This window comes from Centruroides sculpturatus, unplaced genomic scaffold (genome assembly GCF_000671375.1).
Source record: "Centruroides sculpturatus isolate CEXI.00-Female unplaced genomic scaffold, Cexi_2.0 scaffold578, whole genome shotgun sequence".
Lineage (NCBI taxonomy): Eukaryota > Metazoa > Arthropoda > Arachnida > Scorpiones > Buthidae > Centruroides > Centruroides sculpturatus.
Window position 1 is genome coordinate 351,793 of NW_019384924.1, and position 15,563 is coordinate 367,355.

A 15,563-nucleotide genomic window follows, 5' to 3' on the forward strand; every position below is an offset into this window, starting at 1 on the left:
GAAGTTTTCAGGATCTCAAAATTTAAAACTAATGAATACTTTTTCCGGATAAAACTAAACAGAAATTCCATAAAAAGCTCTTTTATCCAGCAGTTAATTATTAGCAGTTTATGTTTATTAGTGATGATTAACTTCGATAATATTGCTACATTAATTGATAAAGAATGACTGTTGGAAAACAACACGCACAAAATGTACTACAACAGCCATAATCACAGATAAAACAATTTATCACAACAGACAAGACATCACACTCATTGACAAACACAATAAAATCATATACATTATAGACATATCTGTTCCAAACACTGTATAAAACATATGCAGTGAAAAAATCAGCAAGTACACAGAACTCGCCCAGGAACTAAAGCATCTGTGGAGGATGGATAGGGTGCTTATTGTACTTATCGTTCTCTCCTCTAAAGGTGTCATACCACACATGCTACAGAAAAGCCTGGGAACATTCAAATTGAATAGAAACACACATCACACTACAGAAGGCCACTATATTGAATGCATGTCATATTGTTAGGAAATTCCTGAATACAGACGCACACTGACACACTTATTTAATTTTTGTCTTGTTTTGGTTACTATGCCTTGACTCTGGTCCAGCATAGTACACAGCCATCGGTTTCAACCGAGTATAACTCACAAAACTCAACATAATAATAATAATAATAATAATAGATTTATGGCATTACGAAATTCCACTAATAGTATCATATCATACGTTTTTGAGGGGAATAACATTTTGGTGTGCCGTGTTGAGCCATTTCGACTCATAGGTGTGCCGCGAGTAGAAAAAGGTTGCGGAACACCGATCTAGATAATTAAAATAAGATGTATCATAGAAAAAAAATTTCATTAATTTATTATTTTTATACTATAATTTCAACTTTGTTTTATTTCCAAAAGTTTAAAATTAAATAACTTGCATCCAATCATTGTTTACATGAAAACAAAATACTGTACATTGAATTAGCCAATGAAAGAGCAGAATAATACAGTTTTAAAAGACATTAATATTTTCCTAAATGTCCAACCAAAAGAGTACTGTACATTGAATTATATTTTAAGAGAAAAATAGTTATAATATTGTTTTTATTTTTAAAAAGGGCATGAGTCATTTTACTTTATTTTTAAAAAATATATCTTTACATGCGTTAAGTATGCGTATGACGCTTCAAAATATTTCGTAGATTTTATAATATATATATATTCCTTTTGTTATGTATATATATATAAGAAAAGGAACCGAAAGAATATAAACAGCTTTACATAACTTTATCAATGAAATTCTCTTATGTTTTAAAAAAATTTTCGAACTTTGGTAAACAACACTCAGTTGTAGATATAAATAAATTACTAGAGAACAAAGTAAACAACTCAAAGAAGCTTTCAAATTCATTTATATTACATTTTCTAGTCGAGATTTGAAATCTCCACCGGAAAATGTAACCTATATCGTATCTTGTCTTTTAAGTTGTCACCTGCCAAATTAAGTTTTTTATTCTTCAAAAAAATTCACCTTAATATAAAAATCAATAATAGAGGATATAAAAAATCATTTAGACATAATATTAATTCAATAAAGTATATATAATATTATTTTCTGTTTATACATACATCATTGTGCAATTACTTCATAAAGAAACGTAAAAAAATCATCTAGAAAAAATATTTTTATGAAAATTTATAAATGTACTTTCTACAATAGAAATCAATCTTTTGTATCAAAAGAAATGCGTATTTTTACTAAATTATAAATGTTTGTTTTGCTAATTTTCTATTTAAAAAGCTTAATAACTCAATAAACCGTTTATTTTTCATTTTATCTCGAATTAAAATATAGCATCTGTAATTACTGATTTACAGATTTTCATGTAATAAAAATCATTAAATTTCGCATGGAATATTTATTCCTTAATTTATACGATAAAATTCGATTATAAAATAGTTCGTTTTTTAATATTGGACTTATTAAAGCTGCAGCATCTCTGAAAACATCAAAGAAAGTAGTGAAAAAATTCATGAGTTCTTCTTAATAAATTTTTTCATAAGCATAAGATATAAATAAACAAGTTTAATTTTTTTAAATATATTCAATTTTAAACAAAATTGGTAACAATATTTACGAGTCTGTATCAATTATTAAATTAAAATTGGCGTTATGTGATCTTAAAGTGATAAAGAAGAGTTGATGCTAGAAGAATATATAAAACCTAGATTGAATAAATACTCCTCACTGTAAGTCATAAACGGATAAAAAAAAAATTACGATTAACCATCAGCCAGTTACAAAAGGATATTATTAAAGTCCTCTGTTGACAAATGATGATGATGAAGAGAAACGACCATAAATCTGATACAAAAGTAGTAAATTAATTGTAAATAATATTTCTTATCTTAAGGAAAAATAAACTTTATAACAAATTATATAAAATAATAAAACAGAGATACATAAATATCATTATCTAAAGATTTATTGTGAAAATTCGGTTCATTCAGACGAAAAGAAAATTGTTTTCTAAATTTAAAATAGATTGATTTTATTTAAAATTATTATTTTTGTGGCAAATTACTTTATTGATTTGTACCTAATGGTAATCACAACAAACGTGAAAATAGAAAACATGATATTAAATAGAAAAATAGAAAGAAAAAATTCTATAACAACTTTTTAAGATATTGAATGATATATGAGCAAAAAAAATCTTCTAACTTATGATCTAAATTGTGAAATATTATGGGAATGAACCGATCTCACATTTAATGTGTCATCAATTCAGTTTACCTCATATTAAACACAAACAAAATCCTTTAAATATTACAGAAATATAAACATTTTAGTCGAAAATATCTTTATTGATTGAGAAATATTCGAAGCATGATGTAAAATTAACAAGAATAAATAAAATGTTGAAAATTTTCAAAAATTTAACTAAGTTTAATCGAATTATACTTGTAGTTTAATTTGTTGAAATTATTCAACGAATAAAATGCGAAATTACGAAAATAATTTATGATTGATGGTTCCTAAAATAACATAAATTCTTTGCTGAAAATATTAAACATTTTAATGGAGTAATGTTTAGTTTTAATCTTTAAAACTTCATTTCTAAACAGTAGTAATTNCTCTTAAGAAGCATTCAAATTTTTTGAAAGATATTTTCAGCAGTGATTCTGTTAAAATATAGATTCTTCATTATAAATTTTTTTCGCAATTCAGCCAGAAGCATTCTTTTAAATGTACAGTACATTATATGTTCTAAAGACGAAATGGTATAGATTGAATATTATAATAAAAATCAAATTATACTATAAGAATTAATAATAATTTGAATATTTTAAATATTACAGAAATATAAACATTTTAGTCGAAAATATCTTTATTGATTGAGAAATATTCGAAGCATGATGTAAAATTAACAAGAATAAATAAAATGTTGAAAATTTTCAAAAATTTAACTAAGTTTAATCGAATTATACTTGTAGTTTAATTTGTTGAAATTATTCAACGAATAAAATGCGAAATTACGAAAATAATTTATGATTGATGGTTCCTAAAATAACATAAATTCTTTGCTGAAAATATTAAACATTTTAATGGAGTAATGTTTAGTTTTAATCTTTAAAACTTCATTTCTAAACAGTAGTAATTTGAATGGCAGATGCGAATGACGAGTTTCATCTTATCGAATAAATTTATCATATGATGAAATTCTTCTTAGAATTTTTGAAAATAACGTCGTTTAGAAAGCCGTTTATCTTGTTTAAATTCCAAAAATAAATTTCGTTTTCATATTTTTATAATATATTTTTTCATATATGTATAATATATAATATAGGATTTTTTTTATTTTATAAATCATACAATTAATAAAAACATCAAAGATATAAATAAAAAATGAAATAAAAATTTTTGTAAGGACAAAAAGTAAAGTTTTCATCAAATTTTATAGAGTTAAATCAATTTATAAATTAATCTATGATTTAAAAAAAATGCATAAATTAGAGAATTTCAAGCGTATTTTATATTTTAAAACATTCAAAATATACTTTTATTTAATGTTTCGATAAAATTAAATATATACGATAAAGTTATTAATAAAATTTTTATATATAAAACCTATTTAAAAATTTTAATAATATTTTGAACAAACTTGCTATGAACTTTATATTGGGTACATAGTAAAAAAATATAATTTTTTAAAAAGATCTAAAAGAAAACGCAAAGAAAATTAATAAATTTTCTCATAAATAATATGTAATATATCTTAAAGATTTACAATAAATTTTATCTCAAAAGTAAACAAACATTTATATTTTATCAATATGTTTAAATAAAAAAAATTATATTTTTATCTGTATTATAAAGCCTTCAATGTGACATAACTACTTGTAGAAATTTTAATCCTTTAATCTTCAGCGATGGGCCTTCCTAATCTTAGGGCCCTCTAATGCTTAGAAATTTCACATATTTTATAATTTCATATTTATGATGTATAATTTCTAGTAATAAATTAATAGTATACGTTTATTTAAAAGTAATCGTTCCTAATCAGAACGAGCACAAAACATAAACGTTTTTCTTATATAATTAAAAAGTCTCATATTTATACTGTTCCATGGGATCAGTGTTCGGGTCTTGATTTGGGCTCTCTTATATCATGGACTCTTAAGAAGCATTCAAATTTTTTGAAAGATATTTTCAGCAGTGATTCTGTTAAAATATAGATTCTTCATTATAAATTTTTTTCGCTATTCAGCCAGAAGCATTCTTTTAAATGTACAGTACATTATATGTTCTAAAGACGAAATGGTATAGATTGAATATTATAATAAAAATCAAATTATACTATAAGAATTAATAATAATTTGAATATTTAATACAAGTATACTTTATTACACATACGTAGAATATTATTACAATGAAAGGGTTATCATGTATTTCATTGCAATAATATTTTACGTATGTGTAATATAGTATATTTGCTTAAAAAAAGAGATTAAAGGCTTATTGTTAAATGTTAATAAATTAAACTCTTAAAATATAAATATTCTGGAATTTTCCACTTAATCATTAGTAATCTTTCAACGAATCGTACTGCAATACGACATTTAATTATTGCTAACAATTTGTGATAAATGTTCACTTATAAATTAGGATCAATATAGTAGCACTATTATGTAGTGTTTGGAAGCTAAATTACTATATCTATACCGTTAATACCTAGAGCTAAACCACGCAAATTATAAATCAAGGAGAAGTAAATTATAATGAAGGATCAAAATTAATCTGATCTATTTGTCGATTACAAATTATTAATTAATAAGTGACCAATGTTAATGAAACAGAATTAAATCATAAATATAATTCTGTTTCGTGTAATTCTCATTAACGAATATCTGAAATTACTGTACATTTGATTCTTTGCTGGTTTATTTTTTTTACAGAAATAAAATAAATAACACGAATTCTTTATGTAATACTGAGATAGTTTAATTTATTTTTTTAACCTTTATCAGTTGTTTTATATAAAATGCATCGTTTGGTACAATCATTATTGNTTATATTTTTATCTGTATTATAAAGCCTTCAATGTGACATAACTACTTGTAGAAATTTTAATCCTTTAATCTTCAGCGATGGGCCTTCCTAATCTTAGGGCCCTCTAATGCTTAGAAATTTCACATATTTTATAATTTCATATTTATGATGTATAATTTCTAGTAATAAATTAATAGTATACGTTTATTTAAAAGTAATCGTTCCTAATCAGAACGAGCACAAAACATAAACGTTTTTCTTATATAATTAAAAAGTCTCATATTTATACTGTTCCATGGGATCAGTGTTCGGGTCTTGATTTGGGCTCTCTTATATCATGGACTCTTAAGAAGCATTCAAATTTTTTGAAAGATATTTTCAGCAGTGATTCTGTTAAAATATAGATTCTTCATTATAAATTTTTTTCGCTATTCAGCCAGAAGCATTCTTTTAAATGTACAGTACATTATATGTTCTAAAGACGAAATGGTATAGATTGAATATTATAATAAAAATCAAATTATACTATAAGAATTAATAATAATTTGAATATTTAATACAAGTATACTTTATTACACATACGTAGAATATTATTACAATGAAAGGGTTATCATGTATTTCATTGCAATAATATTTTACGTATGTGTAATATAGTATATTTGCTTAAAAAAAGAGATTAAAGGCTTATTGTTAAATGTTAATAAATTAAACTCTTAAAATATAAATATTCTGGAATTTTCCACTTAATCATTAGTAATCTTTCAACGAATCGTACTGCAATACGACATTTAATTATTGCTAACAATTTGTGATAAATGTTCACTTATAAATTAGGATCAATATAGTAGCACTATTATGTAGTGTTTGGAAGCTAAATTACTATATCTATACCGTTAATACCTAGAGCTAAACCACGCAAATTATAAATCAAGGAGAAGTAAATTATAATGAAGGATCAAAATTAATCTGATCTATTTGTCGATTACAAATTATTAATTAATAAGTGACCAATGTTAATGAAACAGAATTAAATCATAAATATAATTCTGTTTCGTGTAATTCTCATTAACGAATATCTGAAATTACTGTACATTTGATTCTTTGCTGGTTTATTTTTTTTACAGAAATAAAATAAATAACACGAATTCTTTATGTAATACTGAGATAGTTTAATTTATTTTTTTAACCTTTATCAGTTGTTTTATATAAAATGCATCGTTTGGTACAATCATTATTGAGTTTTTCTTTATTATAAATTGGCTTTGACTCAGAAATTCCATTCTGCAAGAGTGCCAAAACCATAATCTTTAAATCAAATTTAATCGATTTTACAGATATTTTACTAAAAACTTTTAAAAATTCTTTCAGATTTCTATATAAATTTTATTTATTACATACAATAAAGTAATTTAGAAAAGAAAACTTTATCAAAAATTGTAAAAACATGTTAAAATATCAATAGTAAAGTAAAGAAAAAAAAAGATTTTATAACCATAAATAGCGGAATTTTATTATAGAAATATAAATAAATCAAATTACTAAAATATTTTTATCGAAATTTTTGTTACAAGAGTAAATAAAGAAACATTTGTATCTCTTGTTTATTTTTTTAAGGAAATCAATGAAAATTTATCCTTTAAACGAATTTTCCTTGTGATAAAGACAGAAATAAACTTCTCTAAATAGAATAAGATTTTATATGTGACAAGTTTTTTTATTTACAAAATAAAAAATTTATAATTTTATTGAATAAATAATAAATAATGTTCATATTGATTATTATTTATTAATTTATATTTTTAATAAATAAATTTGAGTAAACTAAATATAATACTATCGCATCTATTTATGCGAAATTATTTAAAAATTGACATTTTATTTATGTCAACAGGGCTTTTATTATAGATTATTTGCATTGAAGTTTAGTTATATAATGCTTTTATACGATTTTTGGTTCATGTGCATATGTTTAATATAAAACGCTAACAATTATGCTTAAACTATGAAAAAAGAATTCTTAAACTGTTTTCTACAGAATAACATACAAGAAGAATAATTCAATTTAATTAATTTACTAATTAGCTTAGTTAAATTACAGGGTAATTACACCGTTTCATTTGATAATTTAATATAATTGAGATATATAAAATAGCAGTACTTTGTAGATTTTTGACAACATTTATTTTAGTAAGATTCATTACAAAGATACTCTTGTATTAATTAATTTTAATTATATTCTTAATATGAAAAAAAAGATAACAAAAAGTAATTTGTGCAATTAACTTTGTAACACTTTTTACAATAATTGACAATAACAATCTTTAAGAACAAAAATTATAAAATTTCTATTCGAAAATTATCCACATCTCTACATAGAAATAATTAATTTTAGCAGTATTAATTAAAATAATATTCTAAACACGAAACTCTCTCTTCGTTTCTATATCTGTACGACAATGTACAAAATGAGAAAAATTAAATTTTATAATAATCTAAGTTACATAAATGTTTTTACATATATAATAATTAATTATTGATTTTTCAAGGTAAACAAAACTCTGCAAAATGAATTTTTTACTCAGTTTATATTCCATAAAACTGAATTGTTTCCATATAGAACGTGTGAATGATTGTTATTTAATTTTTAAATATCTGGAAGATTTCTTTTTCAATTTTTAGCAGTTAAAATTAAGTTTTAAAATCTAAATATATATGGAAACAAAAGAGGAAAGATTAAATATAAAAATTAATTTATATGAGTTTTTAAGACATAAAGCAAATATTATAATTAAGGAAGTGTAATGTTCTTTCATATTCCATAACGAAACAGAAATATGTGTGAAATAGTTAAGTCTTATCTGATACTAATGCTTACTTGTTTATCAATGGTACTCAGTTTGTGTCATTGACAAGATATATGATACATTTATCGAACTGAAATGATACTCAAACAATAGACACGATAGGGCTTGGCTTCTACAATTCAATTCTGTGTTATTGTTATAACTACAACTCTAAGTATATTTTATAATATAAACAATAAATTTACCCAAATAGAGGTATGGTTTTATAAAATATTTCTAAAAAATCGAATTCTCTCATTAGTTTAAAAATTAATTTTAAGAAGTTTTAGTATCCTGATATATAAGTTATATTTAGCCTAATAATAAATATTATGAAATTATTTTGATATGTTTTTATAGAAAATGTAAAGTGTATTATAATAAGAATTCATACGAACAATTAATTAGTAAGATTTAAATTAATAAATTGAAAATTTAATTTAAAATTTTTTTTATAAATTTACTTATTACATCCATTAAAAGTTGAATAAATGTTTGAAAATTAAGCTTCAAAACTGATTATACAAAGAGATGAATAATACTTTCTATATGCAAGTCTCATTTATTCTCGCTAAAATCACTAATTTTTCTTGATTATTTCCTAATACACAAATTTGTTATTGATTTTAAAGATTTATAAATTGATTTTGAAAAAATTTAAGAAATATTTTAATTAAAAAATCAAACTGAATACAAATCAATTGTAAAGAAGCCAAAAATAAAAATATCTCAAAAATTAATTTAAAAGTTTTGATACATAACATAAGTTTATAAAATTTTCACAAGTTTAAAAAATAAAATTAAGATAAATGATTTAAAAAAAAAGTAAATTTTTGTTACATTTACATTCAAGAAAGAACAGAATAAACATTTATAAATAAAACTTTTCAGCTTTCATAAGAAAAAATAAATTATTATTCAAGAAACATTTAGTTTAATTCAAAGATAAGTTTGTTGTCTTTTAATAAGGAAATAGTTATAGACGTTGTTATATGCAGTTAATATATATAAATTTTTGTTGTAATACTAATTACGTTAACTCGAGAAGGAATTGAAGTGATATTAATAGGAAACATGAGTAAGTTTGCTAATTAGAGAAACAAGATTCTTAATTAGTTATCCTTTGATCTGATATAATTCAAGTATACTGGATAAATATTCATTCTGCAACTCATAAAAGTGATTTTTAAAAAGAAGATTATTCATGTTAGAAATCTTAAGAATGTCACTTGAAAATGTTATATTTAAAATATATTTAACATATGAAATATTCTAGATATTTAGAGATTTAAGAGTATAACAATAACATCTGATGTTCTGGTAGATCATGCGAACATATACATTCTTGTTAATGTCCTTTATTGTTATATAATTGTTCGTTAAAAATTTACAGAAAAGTTCATAATTAAAAATAGTAAAAGATTATCTTTAAGTTCAACGGCTGAACAAAAGTATTGATGTAATTATAAATTAATGTATGTTCTTTGATTTTCTAAGTCCCATTTTCGTCATCTTTAATTTGAATAAATGAATCGCATTTAAACCCAATTTACTTAAAATTAAATTTATCTTAAAATCTTAACGTGTATTCGAGTGATGGGAATCGTTATTTAAGTCTAATCAAGTTTAAAGATCAGAAACAGAAATCAAGATGAAAGTTACGAAGTAAGCTCAGGAAAATCTGTTAAGTAATTGGGCTGAAATTTGATAAAAATTGTATAACTATGAACTCCCTCTATCGTACGTCTGTCACTCCGTCTGTCTAATGAAATCTGAGACCAGTTGCGGAAAGATTGAAGGCAGGAGACCCCAATTAACTATATGCGAACTTTTGAAGCAAGCTGGAAATTATGTTATTTCAATTCAAAAATTTTCCACCAAAAATGACCGGCACGACTCTATTGTTAAAGAAAAAGTACGATATACAGGAACAAGCCACTACTAATTTCGAGGTAGAGAGCATATATATTTTAAATTAAATAATTTAAAAATATGATTAATAAGTGCAGCCAAGCAATGTGCAATTATTTATTGTGACAATATCGCAATAAATAATTACACGATGTATATAAAAATGTTCAAACTAAGTATGTTATTTAACAGAAAAATTACGAAAGTATTAAAATTCCTGTAACTAGTTTATAAAATAGTTTTTGTTAATTTTTTAAATGTAAGTTTTATGGATGTATTTACTGTAGGCTATTTAGTTTCATATATATACATTATAATTATACAAAATTAAATTTTTTATCTTTAATACTTTATTTATTTATTATTTTTAGTTAATACGTTATTATGCAAGTTAAGTTTTTAACGAAAATTCAATGAAGAAACCATAATTTATTGTATATAAAACAAAATTTATATGTCGAACAGAGTTAAATTCTTTTAGTCTTTTCTTCTATTCTTAATGTAATTTTATAAAATTTAAAGAATTAAAAGAAAAAATCTAACTAAATTTTTATATGCTAGAGGCTTCGCTTATTTATTTAGAAATTTCGTTAAGATACATTGATTCCCAGTGCCACCGTTTTCTTTTTTATCATAACAGTAAAACTTTCTTGGCCATTTTAAGCTAACTATTATATATAAATATAGAATACATACATATAATGCTGTTTAGAGCGTTAATATATTTTAAATAAGTTTATTTAATTTAAGAATCCAAACACATTTTTACTTTATAAAATTAATTTTCTGATAATGAAAACTTGTTGCATTTAAAAATATTTCTGTTAGTACGTTCTATACAAATAAATAATGAACTAGGGAAAATATTAAATTCTAAAGAAAAATATTTTTAAGATAAATGATTTTAATTCATTATTATTAAACGGAAAAACAAACTTCATAAAAACGGCAATTTTCTTATACTTCCACGAAGTTAAACATCGATTGGTCTTTTGTGGAAATATTTTATATCAAAATGGTCATGACAGCTGAACAATGAAAATGATTATCATCTAGAAAATTACACACGCATTTTTATATTTATTTTCTATAAAAAATATTGATACTAAGTACGGAAAAATTAAAAAATAATAATTTTTGTAAAAAATAAAAACTGAGCAGTTAAAAGTTATGTTATTTGAATGAAAGTACAAAAGTAAGAATAATTTCATACTTTCTTATAAAAATATATGCAAAATATCAAAATATTTAAATACAAAACGATACATTTATGTTTATATTTTACTTTATATCAAGTAGTACGTAAGAACTACTGCATAGTAAATAGCAATTGTGTTTTAAAAATGTAAATTGTAATGAGTTTTAAATAAAGAGTAAATATGATTAAAATAATAGAAAACGCTACAAAAGAGTAAATTAAACTATTCTATAAATTAAATGCTAAAGTTTAATAATAAATAATTAAATTAATGAATTTTTAATACTTTAGAACATTTTCAGAAAAAAAGAATCGCGTTATTTCTCTGAATAGTCTATTTATCATAAATTATCATTGTAATCCACATATAGAGCTTACCGAAGGACTAATGAGACTCAACACAGCTACAGTCAATCCACGTAGATCTAATCTTTCCAATTCCGGAGTATCTGACTTAAGTTTCGATAGATTCACGTTGCTGTTTTCAGTACACGATTTTTCTTCGGCATCATTTTCTACAAGAGTTTGTAAGGAGCGAGAAGCACTTCTACCAAATGGACAGCCCATGCTCTCATTTATAAGTATGTTACTTTGGCACGACCATTCTTATTAGCGATGAAAGGAGTGCTTTAAGTTGTAACAGTTTTTGGTGCATTGTTGTAGGATGTAGTAAGGAGCAAAGTCTTTCCCTCTCTCGCTCTCCGGGAACTCCGTCTTTGACTGGCATTATATATGTCGCCCGGTCAATACGTGACGGTGGAGACGAGCAGCGAGTAAAAGGTAAACTATTTTGGTGCTAAATGAATAATCAAAGTAACACTTATGATAATAAATATGTTATTTAATTAAGTTTGTAATTGTAAAATCGTGTGGCTTATAGAAAATGATAAAGTCTTACTTACTGTGCAAAGAAAGATACAAAAGTATGATTCTAAGTAAAAATTCCAATATAAATCTAAGAGTGGAGAAACTTCGAAATTTGTTTTAATATTTTATCGATATTACTTTTATATTTAGTAAGTAAATACTAAATATATTTCTTTCTTGTTTACCATATTTTTTTTAAATCTTGTGATAAAACAACAAATTCATATAATAAAAGTATCAAATATTTGCAGATTTTGCTGTGAATTTTGTTGATTCCATAATTTTCTTCTTATTTAAATAAGATCAAAGTTGTTCTGTCTGCATTATTAAATAAAATCCGATTCGTTTAATTGTTATGATTTATACTTCGAATACTTTTTGCAATAAATACGTTTAGTAATATATATTCAGACTTTTATATAATTTAATTAAATAAAATATTTTAAGCAAGAATTCTGAAAAGAAACTAATTTTGAAATATAAATGATTTAAATTATATTTCTCTATATACAAGACTGAATATGCATTTTAAAGTTACTTTAAGCGCTTTTATATCAAAATTGTTATCTTTGATAAAAGAATTAAAGTATAAAAATTCGGCATTAACTTATAAAAATAGTTTAAATAATTGTTAAAATCTGAAATTTTGCCTTAAATATGAAATAGATATTACGTTTTTTTACGANTTACATATATCCAGCGGGCCACGAAGGTATCTTATATAAATATATATTTTTAACAAGTCAAAATGTGAATATCAACTTTTAATAAATATATATAATCACAAAAAATACTGTATTATTTATTGACAGTGAAAAAAGGAATTATACATACACAAAATAAAAATAAATTTAATGCAATTTTTGACATTGCATCTTTTTATAATATTGTCAATATCTGCTTTTATGGTACTAGTCTTAATTGTAAGAATGTTAGTTGAAAAAAATGGGAATCTCGCAACCTATTTCAGCAGTTTTGATGTTTGTCATGCACGAAAAGAATTGTTCACAACAGTATGTACAGTACTATCCCACATGCATAACAGTTTTGTAGATAAAACAGTTTTCTAGCACCAAATACGTCATTACGACATCAAAGTGTATCCAGTGAAACGAGAATAAGTTTTACAACCTACTTTACCAAAATAAATGAAAATGTACCTAAAAAATTAAGAGTGCAGTTGGCCGCATAAAAATATTAAGTGAGCCGTGAGTTGAACATCCCTGGTCTATAACATAGTTGTTTTCATTTTTACAATATAAATTTATTTAAAATTAATACAGTCTATCATTCCATTTAAAATAGATTTATAAGGATCTCTTCGGAGTTAATGTATTTTAACTGTTTTGATGCTTCTTAATACCTTGGAGTCTTTTGTAATTCCTTTTTTCTCTTATACACAAAGCTTTCTGACAATCATTATATGTCAACGTTAGTAACATTAAAGTATTATTTTAATTAAAATTATTCAAAAAGGTTATGATATTAACGTAATTCACAAAATTTAAAGAAAATTATTGCGAGAATTAAATGAATATTACGAAAATTCTATATAATGATTCATAGACAAAAGTCACTTCTACTGTAGTCGAAAATAGTTCCTTTACATTATTCTAAGTTGAAAAATCCAAAACTGGTAGGAAGAAAGCAGCACTATCGAAAACTTTTTCCCTAAGACTTTTAGTAGTTTCTACTTGGAGAAACTATTAGGAAACTTCTGTCACGAAATTTTAATATTCATTTCCTGTTCCGAGGATCCATCTCTCTGTCGTCAGTTCTATCATGTTTTTATATTTGAGTCTCTCGACCGCATCGACGGTGGAGACCTAAGCAAATGGTGGAGACACGAGATCGTTTTTTGACGGTGACACTGTATCAGTAAATATTGTTTTAGGGCCAATAAATATGATTAATTACTAAGTAAATTTTATTTTATATGTAAATAATTTATAAATTAATTATGATTTTTGATTAATATATAAAAACAAGCACACGGTTTACAATATGACAATCATATTTTGTGCTAACCAAAATATGTACTGTACATCAATTGTCTATCTCTTTTTAGTTTTGCTAAAACAATTTATTACTTTAGCGCTGCCTAGAAATGTTGAAAACTTCTAAACGCTGTGTTTCATTTTATGTGATAAAATATGAACCAATTCACCTCACAGACGCCACATTGGAAAATGTTACATGTTTACTGGAGCAAGGCTACTACACCGTTACAGCACTGCTGAGTTATGGAGAAGGAAGATCTGACTCTTACGTAAATGAAGTAAGGAAATATTTACTCTTACTGCAACAAGTTGTGAAAAGTAAATGTAGTAATGGAGTGCAGAATTGAATAGAGTAGAAAAATTCAGTAGTGGAGAATTGTCGAAGACAGTGATTGTCGTAACAGGTTGCGAGAAAAAAACACATGGACTGGAAGCAACCATGTTTCTCCTGATTCTAGAAACTTTAAAAGTGCCATTTGCCACCAAAATTTACGACTAATTAATTTTCTAGTTGTAGATTTTGAAACTGATGTAAACCTTTTCACCCCTTGACCCATTTCACCCCAAATTACTCTGTTTGATTTTCTTTAACTGAAGGTTGGAATGCACCTGGATTGCAATGACTTTTGTTAATATGTAAATGAATCAAGTAAATAACTTTGCATAATGAATTCGTCCTCTTGTCATTTATTTGTCCAAACATCTCTTTGCAGTAATTAAAATAATCTGTTTCTGACAGAAATCTTGAATCTATTTCCTTTAACAAATAACCGCAGTTACAAATTTCAAAACAATTATAATTTGAGAAATGGAAATTTGTAAAGAAAATTCATGCATAAATTCATTTGTACGATATAATTTATAATGCAGGTGGAAATATATTTATATTATAGATATTTACTGATATGTAAAAAACATTAGATATGTTTTTGGAAAATGAATCAAAATTTTACTGTTCATTTTATACTAATTCATTTGAGTATTCGTAAATTAAATTACTTATTAATATCAATAATTATCAAAAAATATTCATAAGCAACGCATTATAGCTTATAACAGGGTTGTCCAACCTTTTTTCCTAATGGGCCAACTTAGAAATTTACATATATCCAGCGGGCCACGAAGGTATCTTATATAAATATATATTTTTAACAAGTCAAAATGTGAATATCAACTTTTAATAAATATAT

At 24.1% G+C, this 15,563-nt stretch overlaps 1 protein-coding gene across 1 annotated transcript in view; it reads right to left on the bottom strand.

The window, feature by feature from the left end:
• Positions 1–12,188, bottom strand: part of LOC111631903 (guanylate cyclase soluble subunit alpha-2-like) — a 70,013-nt gene extending 57,825 nt beyond the window's left edge. Inside the window, exon 1 of the mRNA XM_023376238.1 lies at positions 11,885–12,188. Within this exon, the coding sequence (XP_023232006.1) occupies positions 11,885–12,073 (189 nt within the window). The 5' untranslated portion in view covers positions 12,074–12,188. The remainder of the gene's footprint in view (positions 1–11,884) is intronic.
• Between the last annotated feature and the right edge of the window lie 3,375 nt (positions 12,189–15,563).